Below are 20,514 nucleotides of genomic sequence, written 5' to 3'. Positions count from 1 at the left end.
CCGGAATGCAGAGACATAGTGTGTTTCAATGTTTAGGATCTTTGGATTATTCTCAGCTCTCCCTGTATTTTGTGTTAAACCGGGCACACTCTGTGCCCCATGATTTAGGTTTCTGTTTGTTTGTTTTGACAGAACACTGTGTTAACAACCAATGTGTTCTATTTCTGGGGCCATAAGTTCGAAACAAAGCACTTTGTGTTAAGAATACTTTCTCAAAAGATGGCATTTTGTGGGTGCAGGCACAATGCGCAGCACACATGGCAATGCCAATGGGACAGGAGTCTAAAAGCTAGATGTCTTTTCCCTGGGGTGGGGGAGCCCAGAACTAGTGGGCATAGGTTTAGGGTGAGAGGGGAAAAAGATAAAAGGGACCGAAGGGGCAATTTTTTCACACACAGGGTGGTAAATGTATGGATTGAGCTGCCAGAGGAAGTGATGGAGGCTGGTACAATTGCAACATTTAAAAGGCATCTGGATGGGTATATGAATAGGAAGGGTTTGGAGAGATATGGACTGGGTGCTGGAGGGTGGGACTAGATTGGGTTGGGATATCTGGTCGGCATGGACGGGTTGGACCGAAGGGTCATAACACGATCGAGCCCTCCACAATCACCTGATGAAGGAGCGTCGCTCCGAAAGCTAGTGTGCTTCCAATTAAACCTGTTGGACTATAACCTGGTGTTGTGTGATTTTTAACTTTGTACACCCCAGTTCAACACCGGCATCTCTGAATCATGACTCCTTAGAACAAGCAGCCTTAGTTTTCAGACAAAGGGGGTGGCAGGTTTAAAACAGAGATGAGGACCAATTGTTTCTCTCAAAGGATGGTGAACCTGTGGAGTTCACTCCCTCAGAGTGCAGTGGATACTGGGACATTCAAGGAAGAGAGAGACAGATCTTTAATGAGTAATGGGTTGAAGGGTTATGGGCAGCAGGTGGGAAAGTGACTTGAAGCCAAGATGAAATGAGCCATGAATGTATCAAATGGTGAAGCAGCTCTCGCAGCCTGAATGACCTCCTGCTCTGGATTTTTATGATTTTGTTCTGTTCAGTCGGCCCACCTTGAAAGCAGGAACGTTTTATCTATTAACACTGCAGGCTTTTTTTTTTAAAAGCAATGATATATTTAGGTCACTGTTCCAGAATCCTGCTCTGTCCTTTTCCAAAAAACAGCATTCTCAGAACTAACCCTGGTCATCATTAGACTCTTCATTGCAGATATTTATTGAATTCAACTTCCACCATCTGCATTGGCAGGATTCAATCCAGGACAGTTCCTGGGTCTCTGGATTAACAGTCCAATGATGATATGACTAGGCCCATCACCTTCCCCTATTTATTGCCCATCCCTAATTACCCAGAGGGCTGTTACGAATCAACCACGTTGTTGTGGGTCTGGAGTCTCACATAGGCCAGACCAGGTAAGGATGGCAGTTTCCTTCCCTAAAGGACTTTACTGAACCAGATGGGGTTTTTCAACAATCATGGTTGTCATTAGAGACTTTATTCCAGATTCATATTTCCATGGACCAGCTGTATTTTTATCAATCATTCCATTTTAATTGAATAAGTTTTTTTTTATTTTTGATAAGTTCATCATTTTTTTTACTAAGAAACTTGATAGAGTGTTTTGTTTAAAACCTGACGGCTGCCTGGTCGCTGGAACTTGTTCAGTTGGTTGCAGTCAGCTTCAGCTTGGCACTGAGCAGGTGTCAGTTCTCCAACAGCCCTCCCCATGGAATTCCTTGTGGGTATTGTTTCTCCCAGCTGCAGCCTGATGCCATCACGGAGTCTGTCGGCACTGCGGTGGGAGTCCCTGTGCCAGAGGGTAGTGCTGGCCAATATCTCCCTGGTGTGGGAGCCGCCTCCCTCTGTGCTGCAGGTGCTGGTGGAGTGAGGCTGCAGCCTTGCGTACTGCACTGTCTCCCTGAGACATGATGGCCCGCAGAAGAGGAAACCAGAGCACCCAGAGGAAACCCACGCAGACACGGGGAGAATGTGCAACCTCCCATATTCTTTGGTTGTTGCCATGCTCATAGTGTCTGGGGATGTGCAGGTCTAGTGGGTTAGCCATGGGAAATGTAGGGTTACAAGATAGAGGGGGGAAGTTCTTCAGAGGGTTGGTGCTGACTCAATGTGCTGAATGGTTTTTTTTTCCACAACTAGGGAACCTGTGATCCTGTTGGGATTCTATGTTCTGGGGACCTGGTTTTGAATCCTGCCAAGTTGCTGAGTAAAAATGCAGCAGAGGTTGTGTAGATCAATGTGTGCGCATTGACATGAGCAGACCTTCATGTTGTCTTGCTGCCTCAAACACCACGAGACATCGGAGCAAAATGATGATGCTGGTTTATTCATTGCCACGTACATCTTGAGGATACAGACGAAAGTGCCTAGTTGCTACATTCAGTGCCATGATGAGATACAATAAGAAGAAAATGAAATTTAAAAATGGAAAGAACAGCGGATGTTGTAAATCAAACAAAAACAGAAGTTGCTGGAAAAGCCGAGCAGGTTTGGCAGCTTCTGTGTAGAGAAATCAGAGTTAACATTTTGGATTGAGTGACCCTTCCTCAGAACTGATGGTAACTAGGAAACTGTTGGTTTATATGCAGAAGGCATGGTGGGGGAGGAGGTAAGGAGTGTAAATGATAGGTGGGGATAGAGCTAGTGGGATGGTAGGTAAGGACAAGTGAAACCCTGTTACTGTTGTAGGAGGGAAGCGAGGGGTGAGGGCTGAAGTGCAGGAAATGGGTCCGTTCCAGCTGAAGGCTGCAAATTATTTTCTAAACACTCCTTTCAATTCAATTTGTGGAGCTCAAACAAATGTTCTCATTCAAGCAACAATCACTGATATGCCTTGAGGAGTATTCTTGGCCAAGTGGCCACAGCCAATTACTTTGCAGAGCTGATTTGACAAAGCAATTGTTATCTGTCCCCACACATGCACATTCTCTCTGTGCGCTGCGCTCTATCTTTCACCTCAGGCGGAATGTTCTCATCCCAAAAATCAGCCAACCCTGAACTCAAGCCTGCAATGTTTACGCTTTCGTTCAATAGACAATATCCAACAGAAATACAAGATGGTCAATTCTTGTTCTCGGGTCTCTGTATAATGCTGTTGGTGATAGAATTGTGGAATCCCTGCAATGTGGAAGTGGGCCATTCGGCCCGTAAAGTTGTTAACAACCATCCGAAGAGCATCCCGTCTGGACCCACCCTATCACTGTAACCCTGTATGTCTCATGGCTATGTAGTTAACCTACACATTCCAAAACACTATGGGCAATTTAGTATGGCCAGTCCCCCAACCTGCACATCTTTGGATTGTGGGAGGAAACCAGAGCATCCAGAGGAAACCCACGCAGACACGGGGAGAATGTGCAACCTCCCATATTCTTTGGTTGTTGCCATGTTCATAGTGTCTGGGGATGTGCAGGTCTAGTGGGTTAGCCATGGGAAATGTAGGGTTACAAGATAGAGGGGGGAAGTTCTTCAGAGGGTTGGTGCTGACTCAATGTGCTGAATGGTTTTTTTTTCCACAACTAGGGAACCTGTGATCCTGTTGGGATTCTATGTTCTGGGGACCTGGTTTTGAATCCTGCCATCATTGATGGTGGAGTTCGAATTCAATAAAAATCTGGAATTAAGGGTCTAATGATGACCATAAAACCCTCATCCCTTGGATGAATGGGGACAAAAAAAGACCATTAGCCCTTGAAGTCTGCACTGACCATCTGAAGAGCAACCTGTAACCCTGCATTTCCCACAGCTAACCCACCTAGCTTGCACATCACTGGACATTATGAGCAATTTAGCATGGCCAATCCACCCTAACTGCACATCTTTGGATTGTGGGAGGAAACTGGAGTACCTGGAGGATCCCTGCGTAGACATGGCGAGAATGTGCAAACTTCACACAGTTGCCCAAGGTGGGCATCGAATTATTGTGCCACCCTTTTTCAAGAAAGTTTCTTTATTATGTTTAAACTACATGAATTTTAAATCATGAAATATTAACAGTAAATAGCAGGGGTTTTGATTCACAGTTATAAATATACCTGGCAACAAAAAATATTTTAGAATGTAATTTATTACATATCTGATATTAATCTGGCTGGTTTTAGATTTTACACCGATCATAACCTTCCATTGCTGCTAGATTGCTGCTGCAAAACCTGATGGGGTCTGACTCCTGGCAGGTGCCAATGCTGCACAGAACAGCACACTGAAGTATGTAGAAACTACTTGAGGATAAATAACCCAATTGCCATTCAAATTTCGATTTCCTGCGTTATGTGTAACATGAAAATGTCAAGTTTCAGCGCAGCCATTTGGAAAGTCACAGTGACATATTTGATGTCATCTCTTATTTCCAGGTCACGTTTGATTCGGAAATTTTCTTCAATGTCCTCTTACCTCCGATAATATTTTACGCTGGATACAGCCTGAAAAAGGTGAGAACTTTACACTGTAAGGACCCTTCAACATTTTGCTAAAGTGATTTTTACTGTGACTGCCATCTGTGTCCTATGATCCTCTCCCACTAGCTACCTGACTAAGGAGCAGTGCTCAGAAAGCTTGTACTTTTAAATAAACCTGTTGGACCATAACCTGGTGTCGTGTGACTTTTAACTTTGTCCACCCCAGTCCAACACTGGCTCCTCCACATCATGGCAATTAAAAGTTTACGTTTTCAGTCTATGTCCTTTTGCGTCGATGTGTGTTTGTAAACCTTGCTTCAATACTGCTGTTTAGTTCTGCCCATTTCCTCAGTTGGAAATGACTCTCAATGTACACATTGAGGAAAGTTGGAATCTTGATTACAATTGGTGTTGAATTGGCCGGGCCTGAGTCTCTAACTGGACACCTTCCTCCCGGTCCAGGAGAGGAATGTCGGTTGCTGGGGTCCCTGTGCCTGAATAATGCTGTAAACCGTGTGTATCTGGTGAGGACAGGTCTACATTATTAAATGGTTTGTCCAAACTCACATTAGCAGTGTCAAACAGTGCGATACTGGAAAAGCACAGCCGGTCAGGCAGCATCTGAGGAGCAGGAGAGTCAACGTTTCGAGCATAAGCTCTTCATCAGGAATGTTGATCAAGCATTCCTTACTGAAGAGCCTATGCCTGGAACGTCGGCTCTCCTGCTCCTCGGATGCTGCCTGACCGGCTGTGCTTTTCCAGCACCATTCAGAGTTCCAGTTATGAAGAGAAATGGAACGGAGAGTTCCAAGCCTCCACTACTGTGTGTGTATAGAAATGCTTTCTCCTGTCTCTCCTCAATGTTCAGGCCCTAATTTTTAGACTATGCTCCTAATTCTAGAATCTTCAACCAGTGGGAAACATTTAATGACAATTGCCAGGATATCAATGGCATAGATTAGTGTAAAATGCAGGAGTAATAGACGGAATAAGAGCAAGCTTTTTTTCATCACTGAGGGTGGTGGGAATCTGGAACTTAGTATCTTTAAGTATGTTTGAGGCAGAAATCCACATATTGAGTGTCCTTGATAATTATGTACCGGTCAGGCAGGTAGGAAAGGGTCGTGCGAGGGAGCCGTGGTTTAATAAGGAATTGGAATCCCTTGTTAAATGGAAGAGGGCGGCCTATCTCAAGATGAGACGTGAAGGTTCAATTGGGGCGATTGTGAGTTATAGGGTAGCCAGGAAGGACCTGAAGAGAGAGCTAAAAGCAGCAAGGAGGGGACATGAAAGGTCCTTAGTAGATAGGATTAGGGAAAACCCTAAGGCTTTCTATAGGTATGTTAGGAATAAAAGAATGACTAGGGTAGGAATAGGTCCAGTCAAGGATAGTAGGGGGAAGTTGCGTGTGGATGCGGAAGAGATTGGGGAGACACTGAATGAATACTTTTCTTCAGTATTCACTCAGGAACAGGGCATTGTTGTCGATGAGAATACTGAGGCACAAATAAGTAGAATGGATGGCTTTGAGGTATGTAGAGAAGAGGTGTTGGAAATCCTGGAAAAGGTGAAAATAGATAAGTCCCCTGGGCCTGATGGCATTTATCCTAGGATTCTCTGGGAAGCAAGGGAGGAGATTGCAGAGCCATTGGCCTTGATTTTTATGTCCTCTTTGTCTACAGGAGTAGTCCCAGAAGACTGGAGGATAGCAAATGTGGTTCCCTTGTTCAAAAAGGGGAGTAGGGATAGCCCTAGTAACTATAGGCCGGTGAGTCTCACTTCTGTTGTGGGCAAAGTCTTAGAGAGAATTGTAAGGGATAGGATTTATGCACATCTAGATAGGAATAATGTGATCAAGGATAGTCAGCATGGTTTTGTGAAGGGCAAGTCGTGCCTCACAAACCTTATTGAATTCTTTGAAAAGGTGACGAAGGAGGTTGATGAGGGGAAAGCGGTAGATGTGGTATATATGGATTTTAGTAAGGCGTTTGATAAGGTTCCCCATGGTAGGCTACTGCAGAAAATACGGAGATATGGCATTGAGGGTGAGTTGGAGGTTTGGATTAGGAATTGGCTGGATGGAAGAAGACAGAGGGTAGTAGTTGATGGCAAAGTTTCTTCATGGAATGCCGTCACTAGCGGTGTTCCGCAAGGATCTGTTTTGGGACCATTGCTGTTTGTCATTTTTATAAATGACCTGGAAGAGGGGTTAGAAGGTTGGGTGAGCAAGTTTGCGGATGACACGAAAGTCGGAGGAGTTGTTGACAGTGAGGAAGCATGTGGCAGGTTACAGCAGGATATAGAGAAGCTGCAGAGCTGGGCAGAAAGGTGGCAGATGGAATTCAATGTAGCTAAGTGCGAGGTGATTCACTTTGGGAAGAATAACAAAAAGATGGGGTACTGGGCTAATGGTCGGATACTTGGTAGTGTGGATGAGCAGAGGGATCTTGGTGTCCATGTACACAGATCTCTGAAAGTTGCCACCCAGGTAAATAGTGCGGTGAGGAAGGCATATGGCGTACTGGCTTTTATTGGTAGAGGAATTGAGTTCCGGAGTCCTGAGGTCATGATGCAGTTGTATAAGACTCTGGTACGGCCGCATCTGGAATATTGTGTGCAGTTTTGGTCGCCATACTATAGGAAGGATGTGGAGGCATTGGAACGGGTGCAGAGGAGGTTTACCAGGATGTTGCCTGGTATGGAAGGAAAATCGTATGAGGAAAGACTGAGGCACTTGGGGCTGTTTTCACTAGAGAAAAGAAGGTTTAGGGGTGACTTGATTGAGGTGTACAAGATGATTAGGGGGTTAGATAGGGTCGACAGTATGAACCTTTTCCCGCGTATTGAGTCGGGTATTACAAGGGGGCATAGCTTTAAATTAAGGGGGAGTAGATATAGGACTGATGTTAGGGGTAGGTTCTTCACTCAGCGAGTCGTTAGTTCATGGAATGCCCTGCCAGTAACAGTGGTGGACTCTCCCTCTTTATGGGCATTTAAGAGGGCATTGGATAGGTATATGGAGGATAGTGGGTTAGTGTAGTTTAGGTGGGCTTGGATCGGCGCAACATCGAGGGCCCAAGGGCCTGTACTGCGCTGTATTCTTCTATGTTCTATGTTCTATGTTCTATAATATTTCAGAAGTTTTTAAATGCACACTTGCGATGCCAAGACAAGGATATAGGCCACATGCTGGGAAATGGAATTAGAGTATTTCGGTGGTTGTTTTTGACTCGATGGGCCAAAGGGCCTTTTTCTATGACTGTAGTTCATTAGTGAATCTCATGCATTTTTAAAAATTTTAATGATAGTTCATAGTCACCATTACTAAGACTAGCTTTTCACTCCAGATTTTATTAGTTACGTTTAATCTCTGCCAGTGACCTTGGTAGGATTTGAACCCATTTCCATCAGAGGGTTCATCTGGGCTTCTGGGTTACTAGGCCGGTGGCATTGCCACCATACCACTCCCCCACCCACATTAGATTAGATTAGATTAGATTACATTACAGTGTGGAAACAAGCCGTTCGGCCCAACAAGTCCACACCGACCCGCCGAAGCGTAACCCACCCATACCCCTACATTTACCCCTTACCTAACACTATGGGCAATTTAGCATGGCCAGTTCACCTAACCTGCACATCTTTGGACTGTGGGAGGAAACCGGAGCACCCGGAGGAAACCCACGCAGACACAGGGAGAATGTGCAAACTCCACACAGACAGTTGCCTGAGGTGGGAATTGAACCCGGGTCTCTGGCGCTGTGAGGCAGCAGTGCTAACCACTGTGCCACCGTGCCACCCACATTGTTGCTTTCTATCTCTGGCTTGTTTCTGTGGCATTCATTAAGCAGATAGTTGGAATTTGAACAGCATTACGTGACACGGTGGCTCAGTGGTTAGCACTGCTGCCTCTCAGCGCCAGGGTCCCAGGTTCTATTCCAGCCTCAGGCGACTGTCTGTGTGGAGTTTGCACATTCTCCCCGTGTCTGTGTGGGTTTCCTCTGGGTGCTCCGGTTTCCTCCCACATTCCAAAGATGTGCAGGTCAGGTGAATTGGCCATGCTAAATTGTCTATAGTTGTTAGGTGCATTAATCAGAGTGGGGTGAGTTACTCTTTGGAGGGTCGGTGTGGGCTTGTTGGGCCGAAGGGCCTGTTTCCGCACTGTAGGGAGTCTAAATCTGAGTATAGTTCCATCTCTTTGTCCTGAAGCTGATGAAGGATATGATTTAATGAAGGGAATGAGGGAATTTAGTAACTTAGAAAGTGGGAGATGATGGCTTTCTACTGTCTAGCTACATTTGTTTTAGGGGTCCCTGTCCATAGATCCCTCAAAGTTGCCACCCAGATTGATAGGGTTGTTAAGAACATGTATGGGGTGTCGGCTTCATTAACCGGGGGATTGAGTTTAAGGGCCACAAGGTTATACTGCAGCTCTGTAAAACCCCGGTTAGACGACACTTGGAATATTGTGTTCAGTTCTGGTCACCTCAGTATAGGAAAACTGTGGAAGCTTCAGAGAGCTGCAGAGGAGATGTACCAGGATGCTGCCTGGACTAGACGGCATGTCTTCTGAAGAAAGATTGAACGAACTGGGCTTTTCTCATTGGAGCAAAAAAGGGTGAGAGGCAACTTGATAGAGGTGTACGAGATGTTGAGAGGCATAGATAAAGTGGACGGACAGAGACCTTTTCCTAGCGCAGAAATGTCTATCCTGAGGGGGTGTAATTTTAAGGTGATTGGAGGAAGGTTTAGGTGCGATGTCAGAGGTAGGTTCTTTACACAGTGAGTGGTGGGTGAGTGGAATGCACTGCTGCAGTGGTAGTAGAGTCAGATACATAAGGGATATTTAAGCAACTCTTGGATAGGCACATGGATGATAGTACAATGAAGGTCTGCAGGTTAGACTGATCTTAGAGTAGGATAGAGGGTCGGCACAACATCAAGGGTCGGACGGCCTGTACTGTGCTGAAAACATTGGCAAGTAGAGTATTTCAGTTCTGGCTGTCTCCATAGAAACTAGGACCAGGCTTTTCAATCCTGCTCCATCTTAGATCATTGACGTCAATTCCCTGTTCTGACTGTCTCCCATGTCCTTCAATCCATTTACTCTGAAGAACTAGAGAAATTTCCTTTGTCACTGCCTTCATAAGCATCAGTATCCACATTCGATGGATCATCTTCAGCCAGATCTGCTACTTTATGTCACCACTGGACACATCTTTCCCTCCCGATTCCAACTTCCGAAGGGACAAATCCCTCTGAAAGACCCTGGTCATAAAGAGTGGAGCAATTAAAATTGGGGATGTTTATATATCAGGAATTAATGGATTGCAAAATCTTCGCAGGTTGTGAGACTTGAGATTATAGGAGTGCTATGGACCAGTCCAAACCCCCACAAAATATGTTAAGGTGGTAACCTAGACCCTAGCTTTTTTAGATTTTGAATGCTGATGTGAAGTGGACGCTCCAGGTGTGATGCAGCCGGTCAAACCACTCTGCTTTAAGCAAAGCAATTTATTTAAAAACTCTCTAGTTGAAACACGAACAAAAGAAAACAAAATTTAAGAATAAGAAGAAAGTGAGGACTGCAGATGCTGGAGAGTCAGAGTCACAAAGTGTAACACTTGTTATGGACCAGACCAGAGCCCCTCAAAACATTTCAAGAAAGTGGCTGAGACCCTAACTTTGCCAGTTGTTTTAAGCAGGTGTAAGGTGGATCTTCCAGGACCGATGCAGCTGGTCAAGCCACTTAGTTTGAAACAGAACAGAATTTATTTACAAAATTCCCAAATGAAGCACAAACAAAAAGGGAGAAAAATACAGAATAACTTGATCTTTCCAAAAACCCAACCGATTATCCCCATTTAATGATGCTGTTCTGAATACATGCAACAATCCCCATAAACACCCCTTGGCACAAAAGGAAAAATCAAACACACCGTCTTATAGGAGAGGTGTCAAAGAGAGGAAGGGTCAGCATGGATCTACTTCTTTGGGTCCAGCAGTTTTTACAGCTGCCTGACCACTTTCAGTGAATGGCCAGACCAAACCAAACCAGAGAAAAGCTGAGCTTGGAGAACTGGCCACTCCCCTTTCATTGTACAAGTGTTTTTTTTTAACTTGAAAGCCTTCTGTCTGAGGGAGTATCTGTTAGCTTTAATCAAACTGGCCCTGAAACCCTTCACCCCCAGATTTTTCAGAATCTGTGTCTTTTACGACCTCTCTTGGGGAAAAAAACAAGGACAACGTAACCTTGTTAAAGAAACAGCTTTGTAACACGCTGGAAAAGCACAGCAGGTCAGGCAGCATCCGAGGAGCAGGAGAGTTGATGTTTCAGACATAAGCCTGCTCCTTGGGTGCTGCCTGGCCTGCTGTGCTTTTCCAGCATCACACTTCTAAACTCCGGAATTTAGAATAACAACTATTGGGAAACGTAACCGACCCGATACAGCAACTATTACTAATTAACCGTTCCAATCCAGTAACATCCCATGAACACACCCCTTGGCAAAAAGGTAAATTCAAACACAGATTCTTACAGGCTAAGAGGGAACAACATCCATATTTCAGAAGCAAGTCAGTTCTTTTCTGAAGCTTGCAACTCCCCTGGACTCTGACATCCTGAGACTGCTACAGCTCAAACAAATCAGATAAAACCTGAACTGGGAGAACTGGCCACTCCCCTTCTATTGTTAAACTGGACATGTTGTCACCTCTGCCTTTACAACCTCTCGGCGGGGGTGGGGGGGGGGGGGAACAAGAACAAAATAACCTTTTTTAAAGTGACAGCATTGTCACAAGGAGCGGCAGAGAGATTTGAACATGAGGGTTAGAATGCCTGTTTTAGATGAGGGATACAAATAGTTTTCAGTAGCTACTAACTCAGCCTCTGAATGTATCTTTTATCTGGTGTATAATTCTGGAACGTATTTATTATCTGCCAGGATATCCTAATGTCAGTTGAGAATGATGCTATTTGCATGCGTTCTGAAGCAATATGTTATCTGTCATCTTTTGTCTTTTTATTTAACAGAGACAGTTCTTCAGGAATTTGGGGTCAATTCTAACCTATGCTTTTATTGGCACTGCCATTTCCTGTATTGTGATTGGGTGAGTAAACGTTGATGCTAAGTTACAGAATTCGAGTCATTGGCAAAGCTATCTTTGGTTATGTGAACATGGTCTTTAAAGCAGAGAGCCTGGGATTTCTGTTTGGTGGCTTGGGATAGGAAAGTACTGATTTTATGATATTCCGACAACACCAATACCCAAGGAGCTTGTGTTATATGGTTGAAATGGTTTCACAAGGCCTTTCACCACATCCTGCAGTCCCAGTTTTTAAACCTTTCCATCTTACACTGCACAAAAATAGCTTTGTTTGCTAAATTTAGTTTCTTTTGTTATTGACTATAGGAAGCATGGATTGGGAGCAATTGTTCCATGGTAAAGGCACTATAGACATGTGGAGACTGTTTAAGGAACAGTTGTTGTGAGTGATGAATAAATATGTCCCTCTGAGACAGGCAAGAAGGGGTAAGATAAAGGAACCTTGGATGACGAGAGCGGTGGAGCTTCTCGTCAAAAGGAAAAAGGTAGCTTACATAAGGTGGAGGAAGCTAGGGTCAAGCTCAGCTCTACAGGATTACAGACAGGCAAGGAAGGAGCTTAAACATGGTCTGAGGAGAGCCAGGAGGGGGCACGAGGAAAGGCTTGGCAGAACGGATTAGGGAGAACACAAAGGCATTTTATACTTATGTGAGGAATAAGAGAATGGTCAAAGAAAGAATAGGGCCGATCAGGGATAGCATAGGGAATTTGTGTGTGGAGTCTGAGGAGGTAGGGGAAGCCCTAAATGAGTTTTTTGCTTCTGTCTTTACGAAAGAAACAAACTTTGTAGTGAATGAAACCTTTGAAGAGCAGGTGTGCATGCTGGAATGGATAGAGATAGAGGAAGCTGATGTGCTGAAAATTTTGTCAAACATTAAGATTGACAAGTCGCCAGGCCTGGACCAGATTTGTCCTCGGCTGCTTTGGGAAACGAGAAATGCAATTGCTTCGCCACTTGTGAAGATCTTTTCATCCTCGCTCTCCACTGGAGTCGTACCTGAGGACTGGAGAGAGGCAAATGTAATTCCTCTCTTCAAGAAAGGAAATAGGGAAATCCCTGGCAATTACAGACCAGTAAGTCTCACGTCTGTCGTCTGCAAGGTGTTAGAAAGGATTCTGAGGGATAGGATGTATGACCATCTGGAAGAGCATGGCTTGATTAAATGCAGTCAGCACAGCTTTGTGAGGGGCAGGTCATGCCTCACAAACCTTATCGAGTTCTTTGAGGATGTGACTAGAAAAGTTGATGAGGGTCGAGCTGTGGATGTGGTGTATATGGACTTCAGCAAGGCATTTGATAAGGTTCCCCATGGTAGGCTCATTCAGAAGGTCAGGAGGATTAGGATTCAGGGGAACATAGCTGTCTGGATACAGAATTGGCTGGCCAACAGAAGACAGCGAGTGGTAGTAGAAGGAAAATATTCTGCCTGGAAGTCTGTGGTGAGTGGTGTTCCACAGGGCTCTGTCCTTGGGCCTCTATTGTTTGTAATTTTTATTAATGACTTGGATGAGGGGATTGAAGGATGGGTCAGCAAGTTTGCAGATGACAAAGGTTGGAGGTGTCGTTGACAGTATAGAGGGCTGTTGTAGGCTGCAGCGGGACATTGACAGGATGCAGAGATGGGCTGAGAGGTGGCAGATGGAGTTCAACCTGGATAAATGCGAGGTGATGCGTTTTGGAAGGTCGAATTTGAAAGCTGAGTACAGGATTAAGGATAGGATTCTTGGCAGTGTGGAGGAAGAGGGATCTTGGTGTGCAGGTACATAGATCCCTTAAAATGGCCACCCAAGTGGACAGGGTTGTTAAGAAAGCATATGGTGTTTTGGCTTTCATTAACAGGGGAATTGAGTTTTAAGAGTCGTGAGATCTTGTTGCAGCTGTATAAAACTTTGGTTAGACCGCACTTGGAATACTGCATCCAGTTCTGGTCGCCCTATTATAAGAAAGAAGTGGATGCTTTGGAGCGGGTTCAGAGGAGGTTTGCCAGGATGCTGCCTGGACTGGAGGGCTTATCTTATGAAGAGAGGTTGACTGAGCTCGGACTTTTTTCATTGGAGAAAAGGAGGAGGAGAGGGGACCTAATTGAGGTATACAAGATAGTGAGAGGCATAGATAGAGTCGATAGCCAGAGACTATTTCCCAGGGCAGAAATGACTAACACGAGGGCTCATAGTTTTAAGCTGGTTGGAGGAAAGTATAGAGGGGATGTCAGAGGCGGGTTCTTTACACAGAGAGTTGTGACAGCATGGAGTGCGTTGCCAGCAGCAGTTGTGGAGGCAAGGTCATTGGGGACATTTAAGAGACTCCTCAACATACATATGGTCACAGAGATCTGAGGGTGCATACATGAGGATCAGTGGTCGGCACAACATCGTGGGCTGAAGGGCCTGTTCTGTGCTGTACTATTCTATGTTCTATGACTTTGCCTCCACAGCCTTCTGGATTCACCATCTTCAGGCTGAAAAAATTCCCCTCATCTCAATAGCGGAGAGTTGTCCCTTCACTCTGGTGTCTCTCTAACAAGTAGAAACATCATCTCCACATCCACTCTATCCAGTCTTCTCTGTATTCTGTACGTTTTGATCAGATCCCCCCCTCATCCTTCTAAACTCCAAGTATAGACCTCAACTGCTCCCTTTATGACAAGCTCTTCATCCCCGAGATCATTCTTGTGAACCACCTCCAATGCCAGCACATTTATCCTTAGATATGGAGCCCAACACCTCTCTCAATGCAGTCTAAACAGAGCCTTATACAGCCTCAGCGGTACACCTCTGTTCTTCTATTCTAATCCTCTCAAAACAAATGCTAGCATTGCATTTGCATTCCTAACTGCCAACTAAACCTAGGAGACAGTGAGGATTGCAGATTCTGGAGATGAGAATCTCGAGTGTGGCGCTGGAAAAGCACAGCAGGTCAGGCAGCATCCAAGGAGCAGGAGAGTCGACGTTTTGGGCTGAAGCCCTTCATCAGCAATGAACCTGCATGTTAACCTAAGGAGAATCCTAAACCAGGACCCCCAAGTCCCTGTGCACATTAGATTTCTGAAGCCTTTCCCCATTTAAGAAATCAAGAATAGATTAGCTTTTATTTGTCATTTCTATCGTATACAACAGATACAGTAAAAACGAGACTGCGTTCCTCTGGGACCAAGCTGCTACATGGACAGCACAAACTACACAATCGTACACTGCATGAAATGGATAAGAAATGCAAAACACACAAGACAGCACAGTAATGTCTGACACATCAAGACAATAGCCACAATGGTGTACAAATTGCCGTAAAAAAGATTAAAAAATGATAATAAAACATTGTTCTAGCAACAATTAGAATTTAGAATTTTTAGAATTGAATTTATTGTCACGTGTTCCGAGGCACAGTGAAAAGCTTTGTCTTGCGAGCAAGACAGTTAAATAGTAGAGATAAGTAAATAATAGGTAAACAGCGGCAAAAACAAAAACACAGGTACAAACGAATGCTTAGAGTTTGAGAGTCCATTCAGTATTCTAACAACAGTAGGGTAGAAACTTTGAATGTAGGTTTGCTCACTGAGCTGGAAGGTTCATTTCCAGGCATTTCGTCACCCTACTAGGTAACATCTTCAGTGAGCCTCAGGCGCAGCAATGCTGAAAATTCCTGCTTTCTATTTATATGTTTGGGTGTCTTTGGGTTGGTGATATTTCCTGTGGTGAAGTCACTCCCTGTTCCTTTTCTCAGGGGATAGTAGATGGGGTCTAACTCGATGTGTTTGTTGATAGAGTTCCGGTTGGAATGCCATGCTTCTAGGAATTCTCGTGCGTGTCTTTGTTTGGCTTGTCCTAGGATGGATGTGATGTCCCAGTCGAATTGGTGTCCTTCCTCATCTGTATGTGAAGATACTAGTGAGAGAGGGTCATGTCTTTTTGTGGCTAGTTGGTGTTCATGTATCCTGGTGGCTAGTTTTTAGATTACTTACAGTGTGGAAACAGGCCCTTCGGCCCAACAAGTCCACACCGAAACGCCGAAGCGCAATCCACCCATTGCCCTACATTTGCTCCTTTTACCTAACACTACGGGCAATTTAGCATGGCCAATTCACCTGACCTGCACATCTTTGGACTGTGGGAGGAAACCGGAGCACCCGGAGGAAACCCACGCAGACACTGGGAGAATGTGCAAACTCCACACAGTCAGTGGCCTGAGTCGGGAATTGAACCCGGGTCTCTGGCGCTGTGAGGCAGCAGTGCTAACCACTGTGCCACCGTGCCGCCCACTGTTGTCCAATGTAGTGTGTGTTACACACTACATTTTCTGCTGTTTGTCCAATGTAGTGTGTGTTACAGTCCTTGCATGATATTTTGTAAATGACGTTAGTTTTGCTTATTGTCTTTCAAGTTCATTAGCTGCTGTTTTAGTGTGTTGGTGGGTTTGTGGGCTACCATGATGCCAAGGGGTCTGAGTAGTCTGGCAGTCATTTCTGAGATGTCTTGGATGTAGGGGAGAGTGGCTAGGGTTTCTGGACGTGTTTTGTCTGTTTGTTTGGGTTTGTTGCTGAGAAATCGGCGGACTGTGTTCATTGGGTACCCATTCTTTTTGAATACAGGGTATAGGTGATTTTTCTCTGCTCTGTGTAGTTCCTCTGTGCTGCAGTGTGTGTTGGCTCGTTGAAATAATGTTCTGATGCACCTTTGTTTGTGGGTGTTGGGATGGTTGCTTCTGTAGTTCAGTATGTGGTCCGTATGTGTTGTTTTCCTGTAGATGCTGGTTTGAAGTTCCCCATTGGCTGTTCGCTCGACTGTGACATCTAGGAATGGCACTTTGTTGTTGTTTTCCTCCTCTTTAGTGAATTTTATGCCAGTAAAGAATATTATTGATGGTTTGTAAGGTTTCCTCTATCTTGTTTAGTTTAGTGATGACAAAGGTGTCATCCACACAGCGGACCCAGAGTTTGGGTTGGATGGTTGGCAGAGCTGTTTGCTCAAGTCTCTGCATTACTGCCTCTGCTAAGAACCGTGATATCGGAGATCCCATGGGTGTTCCGTTGGTCTGTCTGTAAGTTTCATTGTTGAAGGTGAAGTGGGTGGTAAGGCATAGGTCCACTAGCTTGACGATATTGTCCTTGCTGATGAAGTTAGTGGTTTACGTGTCTTTGGGTCTTCTAATAGTGTAGTTAGTGTTTCCTTCACCAGGTTAATGTTGATTGAACGTCTGAAAATGAACCTTCCAGCTCAGTGAGCATACCTACATCCAAAACCTCAACCTGAGCTACAAATCTTCTCGCTAAGGGTAGAAACTGTTTTGGAACCGGCTGGTGCATGTGTGTTCAGGCTTCTGTACCTTCTCCCTGATGGTAGAGGTTGCAGAAAAGCATTGCCAGGGTGGGATGGATCTTTGAGAATGCTGGCGGCCTTTCCTTGACTGAGGGCCTGGTAGATGGATTCTATAGATGGGAGGGTGGCCTTTGTGTTTGTCCGGGCCGAGTTCATCACACTCTGTAACTGTCTCTGATCTTGAATGGTACAGTTGCCGTACCAGGTAGTGATACATCCAGACAGAATGCTCTCGATGGCCCACCTATAAAAGTTGGCAAGGGTATTCGCCATCATGCCAAATTTCCTCAGCTGCCTGAGGAAGAAGAGATTTTGTTGGGCCTTTGTAACCAGTGCGTCCACATGAAGAGTCCAAGAAAGCTTGTTGTGGATGACCACTCCCAGGAGCATGACACTCTCCACTCATTCCACCTCTGTGTAGGGGGGCATAAGTAATATCCCGCTGAAAATCAATAATGTGTTCCTTGGTTTTGCCGGTATTGAGAGCTAGGTTGTTCTCAGAGCACCATTTTTCCAGGTCTTCCACCTCCCTTCTGTAGTCTGTTTTGTTGCCATCTGATATTCGACCGACTATGGTGGTGTCATCAGTGAACCTGTAAATGGCATTAGTCTGGTATTTGGTGACATAATCATGGGTATACAGTGAGTACAGTGGGGGGCTGAATATGCACCCCTGGGGGGCTCCAGTGTTGAGTGTTAGTGAGGATGAAATATTGTCCCCAATCGTCACTGATTGTGGCCTGTGGGTCAGGAAACAGAGGATCCAGTTGGAGAGTGGGGCTTAATCTGAGATCACTAAGTTTAGTAATCAGTCTCGAGGGGATAATAGTGTTGAAGGCTGAACTGTAATCTATGAGTGGAATTCTTATGTAGCTGTTCTTGGTGTCAAGATGCTCTAGGGAGGAGTGAAGGTCAAGTGATACGGCATCTGACGTGGATCTGTTGGTCCGATAGGCAAATTGGAGTGGGTCAAGAGTAATGGGGAGGCTGGAGTTGATTAATGCCACGAGCCTTTCAAAGCACTTCATGACCACCGAAGTTAGAGCCACTGGGCGGTAGTCATTGAGACATGCTGCATGAGCCGCCTTAGGCCCTGGGATGATGATGGCCATCTTGAAACAGGCAGGGACAGTAGCTGCTGCAGGGAGAGGTTGAAGATGTCTGAGAAGACCTCTGCCAGTTGATCTGCACATGCTCCGAGTGTACGGCCTGGTATTCCATCTGGTCCCATCGCTTTCCTTGGATTCGCACAAAGGAAAACTGATCTGCCCTCTGATGCAGTGACTGTTGGGATAGGTTTGTCAGGACTTGTCAGAATAGGTGTTACCTCTCCATTGAAATTCTGCTCAAAGCGAGCATAGAAGGAGTTGAGACGATCTTGGAGGGATATGTCACCGTCTGCTATCTTGCACTGTCTCTTTTTAGAACCTGTGATGTCATTCAGTCCCTGCCATAGTCGCCGGGTGTCTGTCTGGGTCTCTAGTTTGGATCGGTATTGATCCTTGGCTGTCTTAATGGTTCTGTGAAGGTCATACTTGGATTCCTTATATTTGAGTGGGTCTCCTGATCTGAAGGCCTCATGCCTGGTTTTTAGCAGGTTCTGTATGTCCTGATTCATCCAGGGTATACAGTCCTCCACACACTTGCTGATAAAGTTTGTAAAGTTTGCTAGAAGTCGTGCAAAGAGTTTCAGATGGGAACGAATCCAATCATACGGTGTTAAGGAGCCTGATGACCTGGGGGAAGAAACCGTTGCACGGTCTGGCCGTGAGAGACTGAATGCTCTGGTATCTTCTGCCAGGTGGCAGGAGGGAGAAGAGTTTGAGTGAGGGGTGTGTGGGGTTTTCCACAATGGTCTTCGTCTTTCAGATGCAGCGTGTGGTGTAAATGTCTGTAATGGAGGGAAGAGAGAACCCTGATGATGATCTCAGCTGTCCTCACTATCCGTAGTAGGATCTTATGATCTGAGACGGTGCAATCCCCGAACCAGGCAGTGATACAGCAACTCAGGGTACTCAATGAACCCTCTGTAGAATGTGGTGAGGATGGGGGAGGTGGGCTTTCTTCAGCCTGCGCAGAAAGTAGAGCTGCTGCTGGGCTTCCTTGGCTATGGAGCTGGTGCTGAGGGACCAGGTGAGATTCTCCGCCAGGTGGATGCCAAAAGACTTGGTGCTCTTCACGATCTTTATGGGGGAGCTGTCAATGTCCAGTGGAGAGTGGTCGTTCCGTGCCCTCCTGAAGTCAACAGTCTCTTTCGTCTTGTTCACGTTCAGAGACAGGGTTGTTGACTCTGCATCTCCCCTCCGTATGCTGACTCGCCATTTGTGCTGATAAGACCCACTGCCGTTGTGTCATCAGCGAACTTGAGGATGTGATCTGAGCTGTGCATCGCTGCACAGTTGTGGTTCAGCAGGGTGTACAGCAGTGGACTGAGCACACAGCCCTGGAGGGGAGCACCGTGCTCAGTGTGATGGTGTTGGAGATGCTGCTCCAAATCCAGTCTGACTGAGTCAGACTAACCAGCCTATATTTTCCTGTCTTCTGCCTTCCTCCTTCCCTCCTTAAACAGGGGTGTTACATTAGCTATTTTCCAATCCCCTGGGACTCTCCCTGACTCCGTGATTCCTGAAGAATCACCATTAATATCTCCCCATGTCCTCAGCTATCTCCTTCAGAACTCTGGGGTGTAGCCCATCAAGTCCAGATTATTTATCCACCTTTAAGGACTTTCAGCCCCCCCAGAACCTTCTCCTGAGTAAAGACCACTGCACACACCTCTGACCCCTGACTCTCTTGAAGTTCTGGTATGCTGCTGGTGCCTTGAACTGGTGCGAAGTACTTATTCAGTTCCTCCATCAATTCTTTGTTCCCCATTACAACTTGTGTGGCCTAATTTTCCAGCATTTCAGTGTCTACTCTTGCCTCTCTCTTACCTTTTTATAACTATTAAAAATCTCTTGCAATCTGCTTTTGTATTACTAGCTTACTCTCATATTTCATCACCTTCTCCTTTATTGCTTTTTGAGTTGTCCTGTGCTGGTTTTTTAAGGCTTCCCAATCCTCTGATTTCCCACTAATTGTCACCACATTATATGCTTTTATACTTTCCCTGACTTTCCTTTGTCAGCCATGGAGTCTTTTGATATTAAGTTATTTTAAGTCCAAGTTATTAATGCAAAGTTTGCCATAAGTGAGCTGAGCACCAAACCTTGTGGAGCAATGTTTCCTCCTCTTTTTTTTTCAAACAAAATTGCTTTTCTGTATTTTGTATTCGCTATGCTCACCATTCAGTGATTTAATCTGTTAGCGCACGCATCAGAGTGTAGGAGCCAGGAGTCCCTTAACGCCTGCTTAGCCATTCAATATGATAGTGGCTGATCTCACCTCGGTTTTATCTCCACTTCCTTGCCCACTCTCCGTCACCCTGCTACCTATTACTCAGTCAAAATCTACCTCCTTAAATTTAGTCAGTGTCCTGGCATTAACTGCACACTGGAGGAGTGAATCTCATCAATCCATGTGTCCAATCCCATCCTCGGGCGACTGACTGTGTGGAGTTTGCACGTTCTCCCCGTGTCTGTGTGGGTTTCCTCCGGGTGCTCTGGTTTCCTCCCACAGTCCAAAGACTGAATATAAGTAGGGTTAATGGTAGATGTCGCTTCCCTAGGAT

At 45.4% G+C, this 20,514-nt stretch overlaps 1 protein-coding gene and 1 pseudogene across 4 annotated transcripts in view; one reads left to right on the top strand and one right to left on the bottom strand.

Moving 5' to 3' along the window:
• The window catches only part of LOC122555670 (sodium/hydrogen exchanger 9-like), a 482,562-nt gene that overhangs the window by 61,325 nt on the left and 400,723 nt on the right, over window positions 1-20,514 (top strand). For all 4 annotated transcript variants that reach the window (XM_087993313.1, XM_087993316.1, XM_087993315.1 and 1 more), the window contains 2 exons: window positions 4,380-4,457; window positions 11,458-11,534. In XM_087993313.1, coding sequence (XP_087849439.1) covers window positions 4,380-4,457; window positions 11,458-11,534 — 155 coding nt within the window. The remainder of the gene's footprint in view (window positions 1-4,379; window positions 4,458-11,457; window positions 11,535-20,514) is intronic.
• LOC148148233 (uncharacterized) lies at window positions 15,895-19,718 on the bottom strand (annotated as a pseudogene).

Source organism: Chiloscyllium plagiosum, unplaced genomic scaffold (genome assembly GCF_037043375.1).
Source record: "Chiloscyllium plagiosum isolate Xiang-an unplaced genomic scaffold, Cpla_swu_hap1 HiC_scaffold_13, whole genome shotgun sequence".
NCBI classification, from domain to species: Eukaryota; Metazoa; Chordata; class Chondrichthyes; order Orectolobiformes; family Hemiscylliidae; genus Chiloscyllium; species Chiloscyllium plagiosum.
Note: the sequence above shows the minus strand (reverse complement) of the source record. Positions and strands in the feature narration are given on the sequence as shown.